Source organism: Cyanistes caeruleus, chromosome 1 (assembly GCF_971803275.1).
Source record: "Cyanistes caeruleus chromosome 1, bCyaCae1.hap1.1, whole genome shotgun sequence".
NCBI lineage: Eukaryota > Metazoa > Chordata > Aves > Passeriformes > Paridae > Cyanistes > Cyanistes caeruleus.
This window is the reverse complement of record NC_141701.1, coordinates 66,239,159-66,262,245: the sequence shown is the minus strand read 5'-3', so window position 1 is coordinate 66,262,245 and position 23,087 is coordinate 66,239,159. Positions and strand designations below refer to the sequence as shown.

At 36.9% G+C, this 23,087-nt stretch overlaps 1 protein-coding gene across 2 annotated transcripts in view; it reads left to right on the top strand.

The window, feature by feature from the left end:
- Positions 1-23,087, top strand: part of INO80C (INO80 complex subunit C) — a 37,099-nt gene that overhangs the window by 8,399 nt on the left and 5,613 nt on the right. Inside the window, exons 2-4 of one of the 2 annotated variants that reach the window (XR_015288971.1) lie at positions 5,274-5,401; positions 18,781-18,891; positions 21,776-21,887. Coding sequence is in view for 1 of the 2 variants with exons in the window: in XM_086896841.1 (XP_086752967.1) it covers positions 18,781-18,891; positions 21,776-21,887 (223 nt within the window). In the remaining variant the exon portion in view is untranslated. The remainder of the gene's footprint in view (positions 1-5,273; positions 5,402-18,780; positions 18,892-21,775; positions 21,888-23,087) is intronic. The other variant, XM_086896841.1, reaches the window with a different exon arrangement.

The window sequence follows — 23,087 nt, the reverse complement described above, 5'->3', positions numbered from 1 at the left end:
ATGCTTCAAAATTAAGTCCTAGAAGATGTTGAGAGTCAGTGTGTATGTGACATCTGTATAGACTATAAGATGCTATTATGTCTTGGATTATTCTAGAAAGATTTTGGTAGCTACAGGGGTCAAAAAAGGGTTGGAAAAAATGGCATGCTCCTTTCTTCCCTCTAGAAATTATTGTTCTCAATAATATTTCATGAGCTATTTCATGAGCTATAGCATACCTACAGAGTCTGCCCTACTGCCAGTCAGGTTGCTTGTTTTCACAGGAGCCACCAGATCAGGGGAGTGCTTATGCATTTTTCAGCAATCTTCTCTCCAGGCAAATAAAAGCCAGTGTGCAAGCAGAAGAGCACAGACACAAAGTCTTCCTTGTTTGAATGATGCTCTTATTTTCACCCCATGGGAGTTAACTGGGTTTTTTTCTGGTAGGCTTATCCTAGGACAGGGACTATACACCATAGTGCTTGATGTCACTAGCACACACAGCTAACAAACTGCACCACTGTGAAAGATTACTGCCTGACATGATCATATTTGACAACTTTTTCAAGTTGTGATAAAGATCACGATCTGGATTGTCCAGTGTGGAGCTATCTGCTCGGTGCGTGTGTGTGTATACAGATATAAAGCATTACATATTGATATATAACTTAAATGTGTATAAAATAATTTATGCTTAAAAGACTTCCCTAACACCTTTCAGCTTCTACAACTGTTTTCCAAAGTTCACACCAAACTTAAGCTTGTGGATAGCTTCCAGTATTATGAGACAATCCATGATTTCTTACTCAAACTGTGTTTCAACAGTGTGTGATAACCAGTTTTTGTAATTTGTCTCACAGATCATTTCAGTGGAGAAAGAAGTAATTTCTCAACACTACATCTAAGTCATCATACACATTCATTGACTTCAACAGTGCAGATCAATCCCACAAGGAAAAGGAAAAAAATGCCACAGAAAATGTGTTACCTCAGGAATGGGACAAGAAAACAGCTCATTCTAGCAATCTCAATGTTGCTGGCTAGCTCTGGAGCAAGCCAGTTCAAAGAGAAATGAAATGGGGCCTCTGCATGTTTTGAGTTAAAAATGTTGATATAACTTACCAAAATGTATCATGCCCATAGCTCAGCATTAAATGGTTTTAAGTAAACTGACATTATTTCCTTGGTTAACTAGCAAACTTCAGGTAAGAGAATCCCTGCTGGGAGGTTTAAAACTACCTGCAGGGTCAACTTAGATCTGAAGACCCCCCCCTCCCCACCCCGTTGTATTAAGTAGTAACTTCTACTGAGAACATTGTACTGGCCTGTGTGAAAATACACTTCACATTATGCCAGCTGTGAACATCCCTACATCTTTTATTCCATTGTTGTGAAATTATACAAAAAGGGATTTTTGTTAGTTCTGCAAATCTCATACTTAGTTTTTCTCTTATGTCACAAGTAGCTCTCACAATGCTCACCCTGAAAAACACGCTAGTCTGGTAAAACTGTAAATTTCAGGAACGTGTTCATTTTTTTATATAACGAATTTGCTTAAGTGTAGCAATGTAATCAACAAGTTTGAGTAACTGTGTATATCCGACGAGAAGGCACAATTATTACACAGCATATAGATTTTTAGAAACCCCATTTTGATTTTTCTTTCTCCAGCATGTGAATTGTTACTTTGTCTAAAATACTCCTTAGGAACATTACCAAAAACCATTCTTCATCTTTTTTTTAGAGCATCGTGGTAATAACACCGAGGTCCTGGGTTTAATTCCCATATGGGCCATTCACTTGAGAGCTGGAATTGACGGATCCTTGTCGGTCCCTTCCAACTCAGAACATTCAGTGTGATTTGTGTGAGTTACTGACCCAAAGGTGTTGAGTCATACTTGTTTTGGAAGCACATTGCTCATAGGGCTTGTCAGTCATGTCTACAGAAGGAGACACATGCTTTTTGGACATAATGCCTGTATTTACCGAATGTAATATTAAAAGTGAGTTTACAGGAAAGCATGATTACAAATTGATTACTTCACTTTCATCAGCATTACACAATTATTCCTCCCATGCTGTTGTGCCATTGCAAAATACCTCAGTATTTGCTGCAGTCATGTTTAGGATTATTATGTATATTAAATGGTAACGTTAATGTGTCAAAACCAGTGCTGTGTAGTGATTTACACAGCACCATTCCCTTAGATATCCCTGCCCAATGGTTCCCAGTAGCTGCTGATTCAGCTCCATCCTTGGCTTTTGTGCAGACTTGTTTCCAGGTCTCCTGTCTCATTAATTTCTATCACTTAACCTGGGATAGAATCTTTGGTACTGAGCTTAAAATGCCACCATTTGATCTATCTTAATGTTCACACCATTATTTTTATAAATTGTACTGCAACAGGAAGCTTTTAAAAGAATATATTCTAGACCAAGGTGTAAGTAATGAAGTAAAATGCATTTCTGTGACAGCTAACAATCTTTAAAGACAGAATTTGCAGTAAGATAGAATGATTTGGGAAAAAAGTTTCTGATTTTATCATGGGAAAAATTAGAGAGAAAATGTGCTAAATAATATAGTAAATCTAAATTTGCTTACATTATTTGTGAAATAACTTCAGACTTAAACTGGTGAAGTATTCATATTGATTTTATCTATAATTATTATTATTCCAGCGGTACTACTGGTATGTCTACTTAATGCTCTCTGTATTTCTTATTCTGTGCTTAAAAGCAAAAACAATACAACAATGTTAGAAAATGAAATAAAAATGGTTTAGTTACTATCCTGTTAAATAAACTCCTGTAATGCACCACACAAAAATAGATGGAGTGACTGATACAATTAGAACTCAATTTTTATTTTAGATGTATCTGTATTATCATATTTTTATCTCACAAACTGAAGATCATCAGATTTTACAGTTCTGATAGCTGTAAGCTCAACAGGTGGACTTAAATATATACATATTAACATGGTTACTGTTATGTACTCAAAAGCTGCCCACTAAAGGCAGGGAGCTTATCCTAGCATATAAACAGCACAGAATTTGACCCTAAACATCAGTAAATTTAATCAAGTCTCTGGTTATGCTGTTTTATCAAGCCTAGCACTCTTAGTAGGAAACCATCAAATCAATTCAAAAATAACTTTTCTTTAAAGAGCCCATTTGATCTGGGTGTTAGTTCCTGAAAATCGAGGATAGGGTGAAAGAGTTTAACTACACAAATGGCAAATACTGCTACAGCCACTGAGCTGAGCTGCTACTCATGTTCTGGGACAACCTCTTAGAGGACCTCCTTCAGTGAGGCACAGTATGACAACTTTCTGAGTGAAAATTACCTTCTTACCATTTCAGACTTTGTTTACTGCAATCAGTATGATACCAAACTTATTCTAATTATTTTAGTATTACTCAATATTAGATGTTCTGCTACAGAAAAGCATGATTCTCCTTTGTAGTTGGAAATTTAATAACAAGTAGTATTTCTCACCAATCCACCTGGCCCAAAAGACAGAAGGAATCTGGCACAGCATACTAGTAGGGAGATATAAGTACATACCTATGCCAATTTATTAAAAAAACTATTATGTCATTATGCTTTACAGACTACGCTTTTTGTTTTAAAACCTCTCTCATCCTATAAGATTGTAACAGTAACCAAAAATACATTAATTTAACCAGTGAAGCAGTTCTGGTCTGAAGCTACTGCTTGCCTGGAATGATATCTTTAAAAGATATGTGTTCCCACGGGATCTTAATTCCAACCTAATTAAATTGATTTAAATGACACTTCCACTGGATAAAATACAGATACCATGATACATTGCAGGTGATTGCTAGTTACTGATAAAAACTGCTAAGGTGAGCTCTTCAAGTTCATCCACTTGCACAATTATACCAAATCCTACCCAGGAGTTTTCGCTCTTACAAAACAAGCAGCCAGTTCAAAACAAATTGCCATGTCTTAACAAGAGTTTTAGCAGGTAGCATTTCAATTGGCAGAGCTATCCCACAGATATTAATGTACTCTGGCATCACAGTGCATGTCACCAGACCACAGAGCACTGAAAATCCCCCAGACCTGCAGTTCTCAGAATGAAGCTCTTAGAGGGTCACTGCCTATGTCTAATCCTTTCAGACTGCACCACAAAGATACTTTCTGCAACAAAACTGATAGTGAATAGCTGGAATACTCTTCCCAAAATACATCTTATTTTCAGACAGTCCACTAAGGAGAAACAGGATTATCCCAAAGCACCAGTTTTTGTCACTTGCACATTTGAAGTTAAATCTGTTAAAGAACCAGAATCCCTCCAGTCCCTGATGGGGGAAAATGGTAATTAAAAGACAAAAAGCAGATTTTCTACAGAAATCTGACAAAATTTATGTGTGTTTTAAGCTCATCTTTATTATAAAAAGGGAATTGCTTTTATAGAGCAATCTAGGTTAAAATGGAAACTGTCAAAACAGAGCTAAGAATTAACTTTGCTTGACATTTATCAGATTTTGAAGGTTTCAGATGATCTGTAATCATAAAAGTATATGAATTTCTAAACCAGACTATGCCAATCTCAGAGAATTACCTCCCTCCCCCAACGAAATGTGAATAGATTTTAGAGTAAGTGCAGATGTGTTATGTTTTATTTTTTTTATGGGCATCAGTGCGCTGGTGTCATGGGTTTTTTACTTTTCTTCACTTGCTCTAGCAGACAATTTTAATCTCTCCTTTAATTAACAGAAAATGGAGTTTTACTATGATCACACCTAGTTTCAGGATTCATAATTAAACCTACCAGAAATTTAGGAGACTTAATAAAGATGGTTCACCACTTCTATCATAAGGAGATAAAATAGGATAGGTTATTTTTTTGAAGGAGAAAACAATCTAAAACACCTCATATACGTACTTTACCATAAAATAGTCTATAAAAGGTAGTACCCCTAAAAAAAGTGATCTCAGAATCCAGTTAATGCTGTAAAAGATCCAGATTAACAAAAGAAAATTTGCAATAATTTAACTGTCTAGATATTGCAGATTTGAAGAGGTGTTAGGCTGTTTTTCACATTTTTCTAAAGTGCAATAATTATGGTTGATAGTAACTTCAATTCTTGCTGTAGCAAGGCATTGGTAGTTATATCAATTATATCCATTTATTCAGTGTGTTCAATTTGGTTTAGAAAGGCTAATATAAAATTAATTTATTAGCCAGGGAGAGTTGTGAACACACTTTGCAAACATTCCAAGAAAACAGAATGGAGAGACTCTCTGTTTATTTAAACCTGCAGGAAGCGATAAAAGCTGTGACACACTGTGTTGAGAAGTATCCCTGGCCCTGACACAAGAATTCATATCTATAAACAGTGTGCCTTGCCTCACTGTAAAATACACCTGCAACTTCAAGAGGCTCAATTAGGTGAGTGAATTAGTTTCTCATTATTGAAGTCCCATGTCCTATCTTCTTCCTTCTTATCCACCTCCACAAGTCTCAGCTGCATGGCCCTACTGCCTGCATCATGCCAGCTTTGGTGCTCCCCAGACCTGTTCCCACTGATAGAGGTCAGCAATCAGGACTTGCCAAACATTCTTCCTCTCCTGGAAGCTGCACTGCCTCCTGCTGCACTGGTGAACTGGACTGATTCACAGGGAACTCTTAACAGCTGTGGGGTGTAGCACAAGGAAGAGGCACAACCAAGTGGCAAGGAAAACCACTTTTCCACTACAAGCAATCTCCTTCATGAGCTTACATACTCTTAATTCCAGATTTCATTAGCTGACTGTAACAGACTAAATGAAATGCTCCATCCAGTATTCCTGCCTGCAGGAAGCTCTGGAAAGTAACAGCTTCAGCTGTCATATTGCTTGTCTGTCAGCCTCCAAGATCCTCAGCTGATTCTACTAACTGTGAGATGCCACCAAAATAAGCTATCAAGAAATATGTACTAGTCCTAATTATACTTCTCCCTGAAGATTTAGGCAACTTGTTCTACTTGGGATTCAGAACCATGAACATCTGCCTTTTTGAACGCAGGTATTAAATCCTTTCTTTCAAAAGTAGAAGCACACTTTTGCACTGATACTTGCTTTTTATATCTGTCCTTAGAGCTGCTTAATCTGTCCTCCACTTGAGGTTACCTTTTCCTGTCACTGCCTGAAGGGATTCAAACCCTCTTTTTCCCAAGCACACCTTAACCACTGACCTAGAAGCAGGTCTGGTGTGGGAGTGTGGAAAGGTGTTCTCTTCCACAACCAGGGATGTAGTTTTCTCTCTGTTCCAAACAGAACAAAGCCGTAGTTTGGTAATGGACATGGTTATCAGAATGGTCTGCTTATGTATTTTAGGTCTTTGTTTTTGTTACATATTTTGTCTTATGATAATTTTAATACAACAAAGTTGTGCAAACAGGGATCAGAAATAATTTATTTTCTAAACACTAGACAAAAAGTGAAATAGTGATGCCATCCATCTAATAAAAAGTGTTTGTGTTGTAGTAAAAATGCAATACTGTTGATTCAAGAAGCAAATTTGAAATGGATTGGAGGAAACTCTTTTCTAATACATATTTACGCTGTAGCAGAGGCCATCATTTTGGAAGGGGTGAATGGATGTATGTGGCTACATGTCTTATAATTATTGTCCTGCCCCAGGACATAAGTACTGGCTGACTCAGGAAGAAAAAATGCCCTTGCTGTTTAAAAGACCCTGCTGTGGATAAGGAGCATTTTTGAGACTTAAAAGACAAAATTCCTTTTATAAAGCATTCTAAGCCATTGCTGGGATTTACCACATGAAAAGAGAGTCTTAGGTCATATTTGCCTTTTTATCATTTATTTAACAGAGAAATATGATTTGTTGTATCATACGTCCTTAATTTTCAATAAACACCTAAAATTCCTTGCTTCTGTGTACAACCTACCCAATATGTGTACTACATAAAATCTGATGTAATTAAAAAAGACAGCTCATTTTGTAAACATCCACAGGCCTAGAGTTGAAACCTTCGACACAGTTTTAAGCAACTTAGGTATTTGAGTTTCTGCCCTTGGAGTGTTGACATGCTTGTAGCTTAACTTAGCCTGGCGTTCATAAGGATGCAGTGTGCTTATCATGACAGCCTTATTTATTACTTCCTCAGATTTTTACTTTCCTGAGTTAATGAAAGAACAAGAAGAAAGGCAGGAAAGGCTAAGACACCTGTGATAGTTTCTGCATAAATTAGATAAGGTTTACAGGTATGGCTAGTGTCACTTAAGTAGTAGAGCTGGAAAACTCAAATCAAATTCCAGGATTTAAGTCTTTTTTCATATTTGAAAGTGAAACAGCAACTTCCCAAGCTAAATACAGAGCTACTGCTTAGAGTTTGGTTAGATATGAATCAAGGAGAAAATGTTGTTGGCGTCTCAGAAGTATAGGGGATGTTCATCAGGCAAGGGGGAAAGTATTGTGACAACACTCATCATTTAGGATAAAGGTGGAGGGAGTTAAAACCCTCTAGGAAATTGTATGAAAGCTTTGTGGCATACAAAGTCTTTCTGTTGAGTCTGTGGTGTATTGGTATGCAGTCCATCCAGAAGCTTGTCTTAATATTTCAGATAAACAGGTACATTTAATAAAAGATGACTCTTCTGTCTAAAAACTTTGTTAAATTTATGCCCTGAAACCATCAGGACTACAGCAAAATCCTGCTGAGTTGGAATATGCAGAAATTAGGGCAGTAATTAATGTGAGTTATATGACTGCTTATGACCAAAAGAGCTTTTTTTTTTCACTAAAACCATTATTTTCTATTTTATAAGTTATTGATTTCTAGCCAGGGAGACAGAGAGCTCTGTGGAGAGTTGTGCAATCTCTGTGCTTGGAAGTGTTTGGGGCCTGCTGGGGAAAAGCCCCAAGAATCAAGTCTGAGGTCAGTTTTGACTCTGCTTTGAGCTGTTGCCTCCTGAGACCCCTTCCAGCCTCAGTGATTCAGTGTTATTTTATCGGCTTCCAGATGTCTGATTATGTGACTAAGACGGGTGTGTCCTCTTCCTAAACAAACAGTCCTACACTCCTGCCATAGGCAGGTGCAAACATGAAAATTGCCACAAAAATCAACTACTGCATTTAGACAGTATTAAGTCTCCCTATACTGTAACAATGGTAGAGCTGCTCTTCCCTTGAAAGGAGAGGACAATGTTCTGACAGCAAAATTAACTGTTAAAGTCAACAAACTTGAATAGAAGAAGGCCATTTTTCCTTGGTGTATGCACCGTGTGTTCAGGCTCCTCAAACCAAAGTAGTAATCTGGAAACGCCTTATTCTTTAAGTTGATTATCTTTATTTACATAGTCTAGGACTAGAAGCACTAGTTTGAGTCTCATATTAATGACCCTGAATTTTCTCAAGTCAGAAATTCCATTTTCACCTGCATTTTTGTTAAACCTATTTGTTGCAGCCAGAATTGCCTTTTTTTACAGATACAGACTTGCACTTCTTATCCTTGTCCTTTTTTTTTTCAACTGTCCAAAAGGTATTTTTTTATTTGCTGAATATATATTGTGAGAAATGTCTTAAAATGGGATCCTGTTAAACCCACCACAAAATGTTAAGTACTGTGTTTCCCTCTCACCTGCAATTGTGGATGTGATATCAAAACTCCACTAATTCTAATGTAGTGGCAAGTCAAGCCTTTTAATAGTTCTGTTCTATTTCAAGCAAAAAAAAGCAGTTGGGATAGAAGTTTATTTGAAAACACTGAACTGTCTGGCACTTTTCAGATCTGCTGCAGTTCCTCAATTTCAATATATGGTATCAGGGTGAAGTGCCACAGAACTTGCATAGCTGAGTAAACAACCACCTACTTGTACAAATGTTTCTGCAGAAATATGTCAGAAATTTGCTTTCAAATTAGCTCTACCATACAACTCTCTCTTCCCTTTTCCTCCTGAGCTGCTTCAAAATAGCCGACAAGAGATACTTATATTACCTTATTTTCATCTAAATTAGAATTTGCCATATGTTTATTTTGGTTCACTTGTCAGGGTTTTTTTGGGGGTTGTTTTTTTTTTTTCTTTTCATTATCCAGTTAAATGTATCCATAGGATAATGCACCTACAGTTTTGCTGATTACAGGAGACTGGTGTACTAGTCACAGTTGGAATGGTTGGTGAGTTTACTAGATAAAGGAAAGTGAATGAAGTATTTAGGGCATGTGCAACCAGATTTTTTTTGTCCTAGAATATGAGACAAACAATAAAGATCACTGATTTAGGTTGAAGAATTTTAAAGTCTAAGGTACAGTTTATTTTCTTGTCTTCTTTAAAAGAGCATCTGATAAAATTACTGCTCTCTGATACATTATGCCTTTGATAACTTTTTGAAGGTTCAGAGAAATAATGTTTTAATTCTCAGTTTCTATAGCATTGCAGTGTTCAATAGATCAGTGTACCCAACCTTTGTCTTTCTGACACAGTGTTTTAGTATGGAAGTCAGTCTTAAGTACCTGTGCATAAATGGAAAAATATTCTAAGGAACTTTAGTCTGCAATGGGCCATGGCAGAAGTAGTGTGGTTAGCAGAAATGAAATAAAACTAGAATTTTTATATTTAAAGTTTATAAAAATCCTGGTTTTATTTCATTTAAAATCATAAAGAATCAAGTGCTAAAATGTGCAAAAAATAGAGAAAATGCAAAAGTAACGTTTTGTGTTCTGTGTTGGTTTATCCAGTAGTCCATAACACCTGGAAGGTAAGATTTAACTCTTCTAATTCAGGTGTGGTTTTTACTAAGAAAAATGTATAGAGTAGGAGCTCTGAAAGATACACTCTGCTTTCAGATGAAACTATTTAATTGCCTTTCCTTGAAGAAATGTAGTTTTGTTTTTCTTTGTTACTCAATTGTTACTTCCCATCAGAATAGATAATGTTCTACAGAATAAACTACAATCAAGAAATTAAGGAGTTTTTTTGGATTTTTTTCAGAATGAAATTATTCTCCTATCAATCATAGGAGCCAATAACTTCTTGCTTTCCTTGTCCTTGATTCAGTCACGTGTAGATGAATGGGCTTGGATCCTTCTCCTGCCTTGGCTGAAGGCTGTTACTCGGCACAGGGATTCTGGTATACTCCCTGAGCGCAGCTTTACAATGTTAATGGCACATGAGCATATTGTAATCCTCCACTCTTTTCTCAGAAGTACTTTGACCTTAACTGTTCTGTATCAAATGATGTATTTTAACTTTAAGCAGTTTAGCCAAAGTCCTTGACTGATTTTTTCTGATAGAGAAAGGAACATACTGGCAGCTTTTTTATAAAAATTCAATTGTGATTTAGTGTAGTCTTTTTTGCTAGTATGCTTCCATCCATTTTCGGTCTTAAAGCTCATCAATTTAGGAGACTTTTTTTATTCAGAGGAATCAAAATATTCTGTTAGCTGAGCTCGCTTTTAGCCTTGATAAAAGTATGACCAAACATGTGCTTTTGGATTCTAAATATACTGAAAGTTTTAGCTCTAGGGCCACTTTGGCAATGTCACTCAGCTTATGCTTATGAATTTGTTAAAGTTACAATTTTCTTAATAAAGAAAACTGTCAAACTTTATAAACAAGGAGTAGTCCCAATCCACCAAATGAAATCTAAAAGTTAGAGATCCCTTGCAATTATTTAAACCGAAGGGAGCTTTGTGGCAAATGCAAATTAAACCAAGCTTTTCTGGGATAGTGTGAAGCTATTCACAGTTGTGTCCCAATTACATTTTATTTGAGGCTTTTCCCCACAGGAAATAGCAATTTTTTTTCCACTAAATATCTGAAAGTTATAAAACTTTGCCTATCACAGTACTTAAAAGTCTTTAAATGGGAAAGCATGTTTGGCATTTGAAGTCTCCTGAGAATAAATCCAAGCTTTTTACGAAGCTTGTTCATCTTTTTCTTTGTTTGACTATTTAATAATTTTGAAGAGAAGAATGTGAACTTGAGTTTTTCTTGCCTTTTATTTTTTGTTCTGTTTTTGTGGTTTTTTTTTAAGTGAGCATTACCATTATGAAAGGAGATCTTATATAATGAAATTGCTATGTCTTTTCCCCCCAGGTTTTTCAGAAATGCTTGAGAGGTGGGGAATGTAATTAAAATCTTAGACTCCCTTTGGTTGCATTTTTAATTTTGAATTCTAACCCTCACACATCATAATAAAGCTTTGCATTAGGGTGCTTTATACCACTACCAAAGTGACTAAAATAATTACTATTTTATACATTTTGGTAAGTATTTTGTCACTGAAACCACCAGTGCAGGTGAATGATAATGGTTTGAAGCTCAGACACTGACAGGACCCTAAATGAGAATGTTGCCTTTTAATCAAGAGCACTTGGAGTCTATGGTATTGAAATGCCCTACAGAGAGCATAGAAAAGCCATCCATCACTTTGTGACAGTCCAATCTTTTAGTGCATGAGTAAAATTTTATTCAGCCTTTCTGAGGCAGTTGGAATGTGAGGTGTTTAACTCGCCTCAGAACAGCAGAGGTTCGAAAGCATAATGTCGAGATTGCTATCTGGGCAGTTATGTGTCTTTATGTATTTATTTAAATTGCAATTGAAGCGTTTTCCATGTCCTGCTTCAAACACTTTCCCCCATACTCATATATCCAACAGCAGAGATTATATCTAAATTTTAGTCATATGTTTGGAGTTAATTTGCACAGCTGATTAACTCTTGATGCTTGGTGGAAATACTCAACAAGTCAAAGGGAAAGAACTGCTGTTTTAGGAAAGGCAGCTTTTGTAAGTCTTCTACAGGTAAGTAGTTTGACACATGACTCAGAAACCCTCTGGAGAATGGTTAGAAGAAGTGCATTTAGTGATACATGTACTTGGAATTGTAAACTATTATTGTAATAGTCCAACAATCTAATTTCAGGCTTTGTGTTGTTATGTTTGTTTTTAACAACCCTCTTTCATCTTTCTTTATAAGTCAAAACATCAGTAGCATCTGAGGACAATGTGGTAATTTAAGCAAAAATATTTTTGTTGTCAGGCCTTTGGGATATTTACTTGTGATGTCAGTGGAAGCAGAAACCTATATGAGGACGCTTGTCTTTTAAGATGAGTTGACAGTGAAACCCACTGACTTTGATAGATTTACTCCCAATTTAAGCTGTATACACAAATGACTTGCCAACCTTTGTAGGTGCTTGAAATCAAGGACAGTGATCTGCACTGTACTTAATAGCTACTCACGATTTTGGTTTTTTTAAGTAAATTCAGTTTTTCAGTGCCCTGTGGAACAAAATTTGCTGTGAATGTGCAAGATTAGGTTTTTGTTTTGTTTTTTTCCTTCTTGGCGTGCAAACATTTTCAAGCTGAATTTCAGATGAGGAAGACATATTTATACATCTTACTGAAAAAGTCTTTCCAACAAACCCTTCTGTCACAGACATGGATGGAGTTAATTTTGTTCTAGACAGTGCTGTTTCTTCAGTCCTGCATTGTTACTGAGTATTCAGTAAGTTTGCTTTCAGAAATATACCATGGTTATAATGTTGGTGATAAGAAATTTTTTAACCATCATTTTAACTTGAGTTTAAACACATCTAATTCTGACACCTTTCTTAGTGAATTATTTCCAGCAATGTAAAGAGCTGCATTTTTGTCTGCCAGAGGGTACGTGTTCAAGTTTTAATGGCCCCTGTCATGTCATCATGCAAAGTTAAATGATTTAAATATTCAGAATGTGCAAGAGCCTGGGCCAGCCTTGTTACAGTGAGAGCTAATATATTAATCAAACAGCTTAATATATGTTCCAGTATGAGCAGTATTAGCTGGCACTCAGTTAAATAGCTGACATTCAGGATCTACTCCCAATTTTAAAAAGTCTACTCGTATCATCGCTGCTGTCATCTAGTGACATTTGTGCTCTGTTTCCATATGGCATTCTCACTCACTGTAATTGTCTGCTAGTGAAAATACAGGTATTATCCATCGATTTTATAAATTACCATTTTCTTCCCTGGCTGCATGCCACAGCTCTGTCAGGATTTCACAGAACTTACACACAACTAAAATCCAAGTAAGTTGCTACAAGTTGGATATTGCTGCTTTAAAAGTAACCTACAAAAGGAATAATTAGACATCCACCATTATTGAAGCTGAGTTAAAGCAATGTTGTAGTAGTATTGTGATTATGAAAATCAGCTGCCAAAAGAAAGTAAAAGTAATTTAAATTATTTATTGAATTTCACATTGAGAGGTTGAAGTCAAGTGGGTTCCTCAGTAAACTGGGTGCTTAGAGGGGCCAGACCCCTCTAATTAGTTCTTTTTCAATAGTTACATACAACACCTTCATCATCACTATAAGACAAAGCCAGCATTTCAAAAATACTGAATGCAGAAACAAAAGCAGAACAAAACCCAACATGTAAAATCATCATCTACAATTTCTGTACTCAATATATAGTCAAAACTAACAAATTAATGATTTGCAGAAAACAGAATCAATGTTTTTAGTATTGTTTTTGCATCCTTAAATGAGAAACTTCCTTTCCAATTCTCACAGAATTTATTTATGCATTTAAGTTTTGATTTACCAACACACTGTTCAGTTACCTTCTGGTTTTAAATTTTGTTTTAGCATGTAAAACCGTTAACACCTAGTGAAACTGGACACTGATGGTTCATAGTATACCTTCAGTGATGTGCAAATTTATTTTTTTTCTAAGCCATGGCATGTGTGGTGTGCAGTGACAGGATGCCAGAAAAGTATGTATTTACATTTTTGACTTAATGTTTCATATTTTCATGGGGTTTTTATATATATAGTAAAATTCTATTAGTCTAAAATAATAAAAAAATGTCATAGAATATAATTGAAAAATAAATAGGTAAGAAATTTTACTTCAGTATATATCTGCTATTCTGATATATCCTGAGGTTGCACAGTTTTAATCCTTGCTGGGGGAATTAAAAAAAAAATAATAAAAAAAAAGAAATTATGAGTGAAACAAGCACTTTAATAATAAGCTAATTTCACCTGGTATTTAGTGCCATTGCAGACACCCATCCCAAACCCCACAATGCTGATTCCACCTAGAAATAGCCAAAACAAAGAAATCAGTTTCCATGGTCTACAAGTTTTGCTTGTCCTCTCTAAATAAAACCAGATAGATGGCACAGTCTTTGGAAAACATATGAAAACATCTGCGGTAGGGAATTTGGAACAGAATATATACAAAAAATTAATAGATCTACCAAAACTTAATACTGAAAGTAGTATGTGAATAGGCAGCCTCCCAGTGTGTTTTTTTCCCAGTACAGGCAGTATATACAGCAGGGTCCAAACTAGGCTCATTCCTGGGGTTTGGCTTTACTCAAAAGAAACCAGTGTAGAGGTAGCAAAGTTTAGGTCAGGTCTCTTCCCCAGACTTGGCTGCTCCTAAAACAAACTTATTAGGGCTCCCAAGTGTTTGCTGCAGGTTTTCAGTCTCTCTCAAATGTTTGCTACCAAGTCCTCTGCCATTTTCCTCCCTTGGGTTACTGTCACCCAGTCATAGGACATAACAGGGAGAGCAGTGTTCCACCCAGCAGGGATGCTCTGAATACTCGAGAGATGGTCTTGTGAAAAGAGCTGCAAAATAGAAGCTCATCCCCTTCACTATTTCTCTTGTCTGTCCCAGGAGGGATAGAGGTTGCCAACTTGCCATACTGTGGTTGTAGTTAAAATTCAGCTGAAGCACATAAACACAACTTTACAGAGGGAATAAAATTGCACAAGTGCTCCTGTAAGAAGTATCTGACCTGCTGCCTATGACTTTTAATATATGCCATTCCAGTCAAGGTTGCTCAGTGCCATGGGGATACTGGGAGGAGGAGGAGGAGAAGAACAGAGAGGGGTAACATGAGAAGAAGTGGCAACATGGACTTCAGTGGGGATTAATAGCTACAGAAAGAGGTGCTGGGAGAGGATGAGTTACTGATAGTTACTGATGGCTTAGCTGCAGTATTTACTGCAGTGTTTTTATCCTGATTTGAGGTACAACTAGCATAAGCATGTTCAGCTGTGCTGATGTCACATCTTCATTTTCCCATGCAGGAGTACCCTGTAAACGTAAAGCCACTCCAAAAGTCTTTGTTGCTATAATCTTCAACAGACTATGGAGAAAAACATGCTGCTTAGTGACTAATGTAGCACAAATTCCCTGTAGCCCTAGTTACATAAACTACCATTTAAAAGACACAATTTAGTTATAAAGTGCACGTTAAATGCTGCTCTCTCCTCCAAGTGTATATTGAATTCTCCATAATGATTGTTTACAAGATCAGTTAAAAAGAAACTTTAAAGAAGCTTTTGAGCATTTCAGCCCATGGTTGCACCTTCTTTTTAGCCAAATGGCAAAGCATTTGGGATTATCCCAGAAGTCTGGGGGTGAGGGAGTTAGCTAAGAGAGCGGCTCGGTAGGGAAAATGTGCTGAGGCTGGGCTGTGGATTGTGCAGGAAGGGGAAGCTGCCCCACACGTGACTGGGGGTTACAGCACACATTGAGCAGAGCGTGTTCCCTGGTGACAGACATTTCCTCACTGTGCTCACGACACCGCCGTCACTTCACAGGACTACAAAGGGCATTTGAATTCTTCCTGTTTGTTTGTCCCAACACGTGACAGTGAAGAATGAACCGTCCTCCAATCTAAACCACCAAGAAAACAAGCACATTTGGAAGAGATTTGTTCAACTGATGTTAAAAGTTGAATATTACCTTTACTGAGCAGTAATTGTTCACTGAGGAATCTCTTTTCAGGCTGTAAATAATGATTTGTGTTATCACTGTGTTATTCACTTTCAGGAAACATGTGTTTTGCAGAACAAAGGTAGATCCATATCCCCTGCCTTTCAGAAATGAACCTGAAAAATTATATGATGTTTCCTATGCTTTAAATCCTGATGTATAAAACCTAGGCCAGGGAGATTTGTAGATTCTGGAGGCACTTGCAATTTGTGGCTATAAAGCTGCAGAGGATATCAGCTGAGACTTCTGCAGGCAGCACGGGAAGAGCTTTTCAAAGCTCTGTATTTCCAGAGTTCACGCCTTTGTGCAATAGCACATTATTTGGGAAGCAGTGCTTCTGCTCAACTCTTTAATGTTTTTCCAGAAAGAAAAGCACATTAGCTGAGTGTCTCTCTGCTGTGGTTCCAATGCTAAAAATCAGAGTTTTCGTACAAGCAGTGCTGAGTGAGGGAACTGGCATCCCTCTACAGTAGGCTTTATCTCAGTTCCCAGCCTTTAACTGCAATCACAATACTCAGCCTTACTTGCTTCCCACTCTGTCACAGGGCTCTGAAATCATGGTATCAGCTGTGTGCCTCAGTGGTATGAAAAACGCTTTACAGCCCTGCACCCTTTGCTTGGACAAGAAACTGCTGCTCTCAAATTGTCCATGACAGATCCAGGGGCCACTGCTGGCTCTATGTGTCACTGGCACTGGAGGATGACTTGAGTGATTCCCATGAACCTCATGCCTTAATGGGCAACAAACCCAAAAAGCAGCAGTTGCTGCTCTAGATCCTGCTGCCTCTGCCACCGTGCAAGGGATACTGGCACCAACAAAATCAACATCTGTCCTGTAATGAGAACTAACCCAACTCAGCAGATTTCTTACCTGAAATCCCTTAGGAGTCAGTATGGAAATTACATGTAGTATTTACATTCAGGAATTGTCATGCCAGGAGCAATTCCTTACTTTCTTCCCTTCCCACTGCACAGCAAGATTAGCACTGAATCCACACATTAAAAAAACACTGAAGACAGTGAGGGTAGTATGTAAGTATATCCAGCTGCAGTAATTACAGACTATATGTATGAGGAAGTTTCTTTCCCTTTACTATTGAACTATTTTTATTTGCTGAATCTCAAAGTACTAGTTACCGTTTTGAGATATTGTTGAAATACTACTGAAAGCCTGTTTCATAGAAACCAGAATACTTAGGAGAAGATCACTGAAGGGGCAAAAATGATAAAGTAATTATCTGTAGAACTAGATTTAAAACCAACCAGATGGTACCAAAGAAAAGTCAAGAATGCTTTGAAGAATAAATCTGAGTCCTGATTCTTCCACTTAAGAGAATTTACACTGATAATGAGCAGTATCAGAGATAATGAATTAATGAAAAATAATCTTGTATCTCAAGCCTTGTCTTTCTCAAAGCTGACTAATGTTTGCTGCTGAAATCGGAAGTGCTGGAAGCATGCATGTACAAGAATATACTTTGAAACCTAGGAACTCAGTGTATAAAGCCACTTTACTCAAGATTGATGAAAATATTTTCTCTGCTCACTGCCTTATAATGTACATGTTTCTAAACATCCATCTGCATTTGTTCCGTTTCTCTGACAGTCACTGCCTTTTAATGTTTTCTGTCCTCAGTGGAAGAATCAAGTGTAAGCTACAGGCTTCAGTGTTGCTTCTGCTGATGTTATTATTGCCTTATCCCCTGTAATATGAACTTACAGAGGACTGTGTTGTTTCTAAAACAGATTATTTCTATTCATATTTTTATTTTTGTAAGGCATTAGAAAAGTTGCTTTTTTACTTTATATTTCCGTTATTTAACGCCTATCTTTGAAAACAGGTACTGTAGAATGACTGAAGTATTTCCCCTAAGAAGAATTCAACATGCCTAGTCCCTAATCCTGTAATTACTTTTGCACGTATTAAGAGTAAAAACACTTCCCTTGTAGTCACATGGAGAAGGATATGCTGAATCATGGCCTTTGTTATATAGTCCAGTTTGTAGAGGTACTCCAATAAGCCACAAATAATAATGGTCCTTTTTTCATACTGCAGTGAGTATTTTATCAACACAAAGGGTTTTTACAGTAAAACACTCTTTTTCCCTAAGTATTATCTCTCTAAATGTAACATAAAAGATCCACTCAGTAAATGCTGACTTACCTTTTAGCCAAGCTTTTACTCTAAGTGAAAAAAAAAATCAAGGTATGAATTCCTATTGACTAAACTAACAAACTCAGTGGCAGAATTTGCACTGACTTGAGGGTAGATGAGGATTTCAAAGAAACATTTATGTATGTAGCATGGGCTACTTCTGCTAATGTGGAGACTTATAGGTCACTAACAAATTTTAAAAAAATCCGTAAACTCAGCTGTGCAGAATTATCAGAAATTGCTTGGATTGACACAGAACTTTTTTAGCTTTCCAGTCACACACATCTTTTCTGATTGCTCTTCCTGCTAAATAAATAAACAAACCATAAAGAAAACATAGAAAGTGCTAACTAGCACCCATGTACATTTTGTGAAGCTTGCATATAAAAATAATATATAATAAAATGCTTCTTCTCAGTCCTCACTCAAGAACAGCTGGAGCCAAGGATGAATAAAATGATTAATCAATTTTTCTTTAGAAAGTTGATTAAAAGCCTTTTTACAAATTTTTTATATTCCTGTTAATACTTTATAAAGAACATTCTAAAACAGATCCAATGTACATTTCTGCTGTGTTTGGTTGCGCATGCTGTTTTGCACTTTATAAAGTGAGATGAGGTGGCTTTAATTAATACTGAAAAAAACCCTATGCAGTTTGTACTCAGTGGGCTTTGGCCATCTATTGCCCTCCTCCCTTTTATGTGTCAGTTGTAAAGTGATTAAGAAATACTCTGCTTCATGCTTCCCTACTCTTGGCATACAACATCTTTAAAGATTCAAAGGAGATAGGAAAGCTAAGAAAGCAACAGATAGGTAATACAGCAGATGGCTCCATCTCCAGTTAAACTTGCTCATAGTAACAAGCAGTAACTGTATTTTTTCTGCAGAGTGCAGGTGGAGAGGCTGCAAGTGAAAATAAATTTCTGAATACAGACTCCAGCACAGGATCAGTGGAAACTACTGCCAAGCCATTACCATTTAAAGACCCAAACTTCATCGTAAGTATATCATTTTAACAATTTGAAATTTCAAACTTTTCCCATAAAAGACTAACTAGGATTCTATTTAACCATGTTCATAGTGTAAATATTAAGAAAATAACCTTAATAGCCAAATAAAAGTTGACAATTTTTAAGAAATTCACCTCAATTCATGTAACACCACGGTCTAAAGTGCACACTGTAATATGGCATGAAAATGGCACTGGTCCAGAGGCAGTTATACTAAATTCTGGAATGGAGTGAGGAAACCTGCTGGGTGCAGGTAAGTGTGGAAGTTTTATGATATGGTATCTCACAAACTACCACAGCTAGAGAGGAGCAATTAATACTACAAATGTCGGACTCCTAGTCAAGGCAGGATGCAAAGCAGTTGAGCTAGAAATTAGCCAGGGTGTCGTTAGTAAATGGCATTTTGCTCCTCTTCTGGCCCCTGAAACTCTTAACAGATTTGTGGTGTCTTCTTCCAGTCATTGCTAGATTTAGAAGCAAAATGCTCTGTGCTCCCTAGAAGTCTGGCCTGCCAGCATTCAGTCATGTAAACACTGACAGCCGATGAAATACAGGCTGCTAACACTTTGAGGGTTGAACTAGGAGAGAAGGTGAAGAAAATTAAGTTAGTAATGTTTGGTTTGTTTTTGATATCTTTTTATCTTGCTGTGTCAAGTCTAACTCATTGGCACACAGTACAAATGCTTTCTAGACAAGCAGACCTCTCAGACTGCTGGTCCTAAGCCAGTACTTAGAAAGAAGGATTTTATCCCAGATTTCATTCTGCATGAACAAGATAGAATATCCCACAGCACATAATGAGTAATCAGGCAACGCACAGCTCACTAAGCACAGGTTTGGCAGGGGGTATGAAATTAATCTCTGACATGTGAGTTGCTCTACATCTGCTCTGCAGACAACTTCAGTCATGAGAGGGGCATTCAAACTACTATATACTTTGCTCAGTAATCCTCCAGCAAGCACCAGAATCTTTGAGAAATGGGGCTTATTGCAAAAGCTCCTTTTGTGCCCAGAGGCATCCCATGTAGCTTCCACATAGGATTTAAATATCCATGAAGCCCTGAGCTGATCCTTCAGTTCTTAGAGGGATGTCACCATTTCCAAAGAGGCAGTACTAATGTCTGCATGCTTGAAATAATAATGAATGTACAGGGTCTTTGGTGACTGCTGCAGAAATAATAGGCAGTTATAATAAAAACCATGAAATTGTCCCCTCCAATACTGTAACTAATTTGAGAAGAAATGCATTGAGTGTTAATCAGCATTTCATTGGTATGACCGGGTAGTAACAATTTGGATGGATTTTAGCATCTTTCCAGCTTAATTTGCATTAAAAGGAAGAAAATAAATCAAATAGCATCTATCTCTCATGCATATGCCCAGGTTTGAACCACTGCAGAGGATAGACTCCAAGAGAAGGAGGAAGAACTAACCTTTTCCTAAACTTTCTGTTTGGAATTTACATCCCTTGGCAATGAGGAAGGGAAAAAAACTTTCTGACACTTGTGTAGAGCAGTAGCTGCTGTAGAGCATTAGCTGCATCTGTCCTAGCTCTTGCTTTCTCTGAACTTCGCTTGGTTCATTTGTGCTTGAATGGCGTTGCCTTTTCATTGTATGTGTGTGAGGTGATGCTTAGCCCCATTTTTAGGAGGCATAAGTTCATTTAAAAACAGAGGTTGGTTTTGAGAATACTGAACAAAAAATCATTATGCAATGATTTGGGGGAAAATTCACACAATTAATTTGAGTTAGTGTGGAAGTACATGTAGTTTCATGTCATGCTGTAGCCGTCTCTATTATACAATGATCTTTAGATGACTAAGGTGTTACCCTAAGAGCAGATATTTCCTTCTGTGTTTTAAATCAGATATCCATCACCAAAACCCATCAGATCATCAGATTGTGAGCGTCTTTTCTGAATATATCTTATGTCTGCAAAGAAAAGCTATTTCATTGAATCCTTCCTCCTGTCATCCTCATCAATTTAACTAGTTAATTTATAAACATTCAAAGCAGAAGTGTGTTTACAGATCTTTGCTGAGTTTCAATGAGACTCATTTGGCAAGTAGTAATTATTAACAGAAATAGCAGCTTCTCAATTGTAAGAACATTTTCTTTTTCTGAAGTTAAGCTGTAAATCTGTATCCTTTGATCATTTAGAAGTAGTACAGTATGTTGTGCAGCTTCTATCTCTGGAGGGACGTAAATAAATTACTCTGTAGCAATCACATTTGATAACTGCAACTGCCATTATAGCACCTGTGGCAAGCTTTCCATTAGTGTCCTTTCAAAATGCAAAATTGTCTTGGCAGCCAACATTCTATTTATTATTCTTTTTCTATTATTCTGTCTGCTAGCCTCTGAAAGAAAAATAAAATTTCTATAAAGTTTTCATAGTATTCATTACATTTTGCAAAATCTGTTGTGTTTTTTGCAGTCACAGATAATTTGGAAAAGAGCTGCACCTGTAATATGCCATGAAAAGGAGAGAAAAAATTTAGCTGTATAATCACAATTTTAGAAACAACTTCACAGTAATAAGTTCTAATATGATAGGAAGAACATACAAAATCCTGTAATCTCAGCCTGAGCCTAACCACATTGATTTTCTATTTCCATGTAAAAAGCAGATTTTAATTTCCTTCAGTTAATCAGAAACATAGAAGCTTTGACACAGTCCAAAAAGCTCTGTTTTTGCTTGCAGCCAAGATTAAAGTGTACAGCATAGTAGCCTGCTGATGAAATGAGAATAACAAATGGTTCATGACAAGATGAGACATATCATCATAAAGACTATGAAATAGAAGTGTCATGCTCTGAAATGGTATTCTTTATTTATTTTTTTCTCTAAACACCATATTTTTAATTCTAGCACTCCGGCATTGGTGGAGCAGCAGCTGGCAAGAAGAACAGAACGTGGAAGAACCTAAAACAAATTCTTGCTTCTGAAAGGGCATTGCCATGGCAACTAAATGATCCTAGCTGTAAGCTGCTTAGACGCTTTGCATGTATTTATAAATAATAGAATCCACACAAATAACTTTCTTTAAAACTAACCTAAATTATTTCATCAGTGTATGCAGTATCCTGCTTGAACAGGGTCCAGCAGTACATTTAAGATTACTCCAATCATACTCATCAGCCCTAAGTGGAAAATAGGGAGAAGCAAATAATTTGGAGTACCATGGCAAAGTTCAGATACATCTGGGGGGAGAGTTTAATAAGGAAAAAGTATTTATCCAAACCAAGTCAGAAATCCTTATTCCCAAGAGTTTTTTGACACCTTTTCACTGGTTAGGCACCTTCTCCTCTTTGTACAGTCCAGAGGTCTTTTGGTGGGTGGCTGCTGCTTGGTTAGTTATATTTGAACACTTTTCAAATAGTTTTGCAAAGCCACATACCTGCATTAGCTTAGACCTCAGCTCAAGCTTCCTATCCAGCTCCTTATCCTAGATTCTTGGGAGATTAAAATCCTACATCCTCTCTTTAGTGCAGCACAGCTGAAACTACACTATTAGCAGTGCTGATTAGCAGTACTAGCTGGTTACATCCACAGGAGCAGAGTTGCAGCAGTGGTCTTAATCTAGATATTCTTCAAGTCTACTTGTAAAGTAGGATACTATTGAACATAGCTGCTGGCAGAATGCAATTCTCAGATTTTATTTAAGCAAGTGGAGGCATTTCAAAACTGAGCATATGCATATACTTTTTGTCAGACTTAGTGCTTTATCCAAAAATAGCTTGCTGTTTTTTGAAGTGTTTTAGATGCAACTGTTACAGAAAAATGCAGATTACTGTGTGTTCCTGGCCATTGTAACTGGCAATCTGCTGATGTTGCTATTTCTACTATGCTCTGTTTGCAACCAGAAATTTGCTGGATTTTTTATATGGAGGGAAAAGGAATTCAGTTTCATATATAAAACCAGCTGTCTGTGGCATTAGGGTCTTTTGAATTATGAGATGATGAGTTAGAAATTTGATATGGATGGAGTGTTTGAATTGAACATAGCATCTGAATGACTTCCAAGGGAGATCAGGAAAGGAAAGAAATTAGTCAGGTATAAGGTATTTTTGTAAACATCCAAAATTGAGGATTTAACTACTTAAGCATACCAACTTTATCTTAAAAAATGTTTATGAGTGATAATTGCTATCTAAAGGGCACCGAAGAACAGCAATTTTCA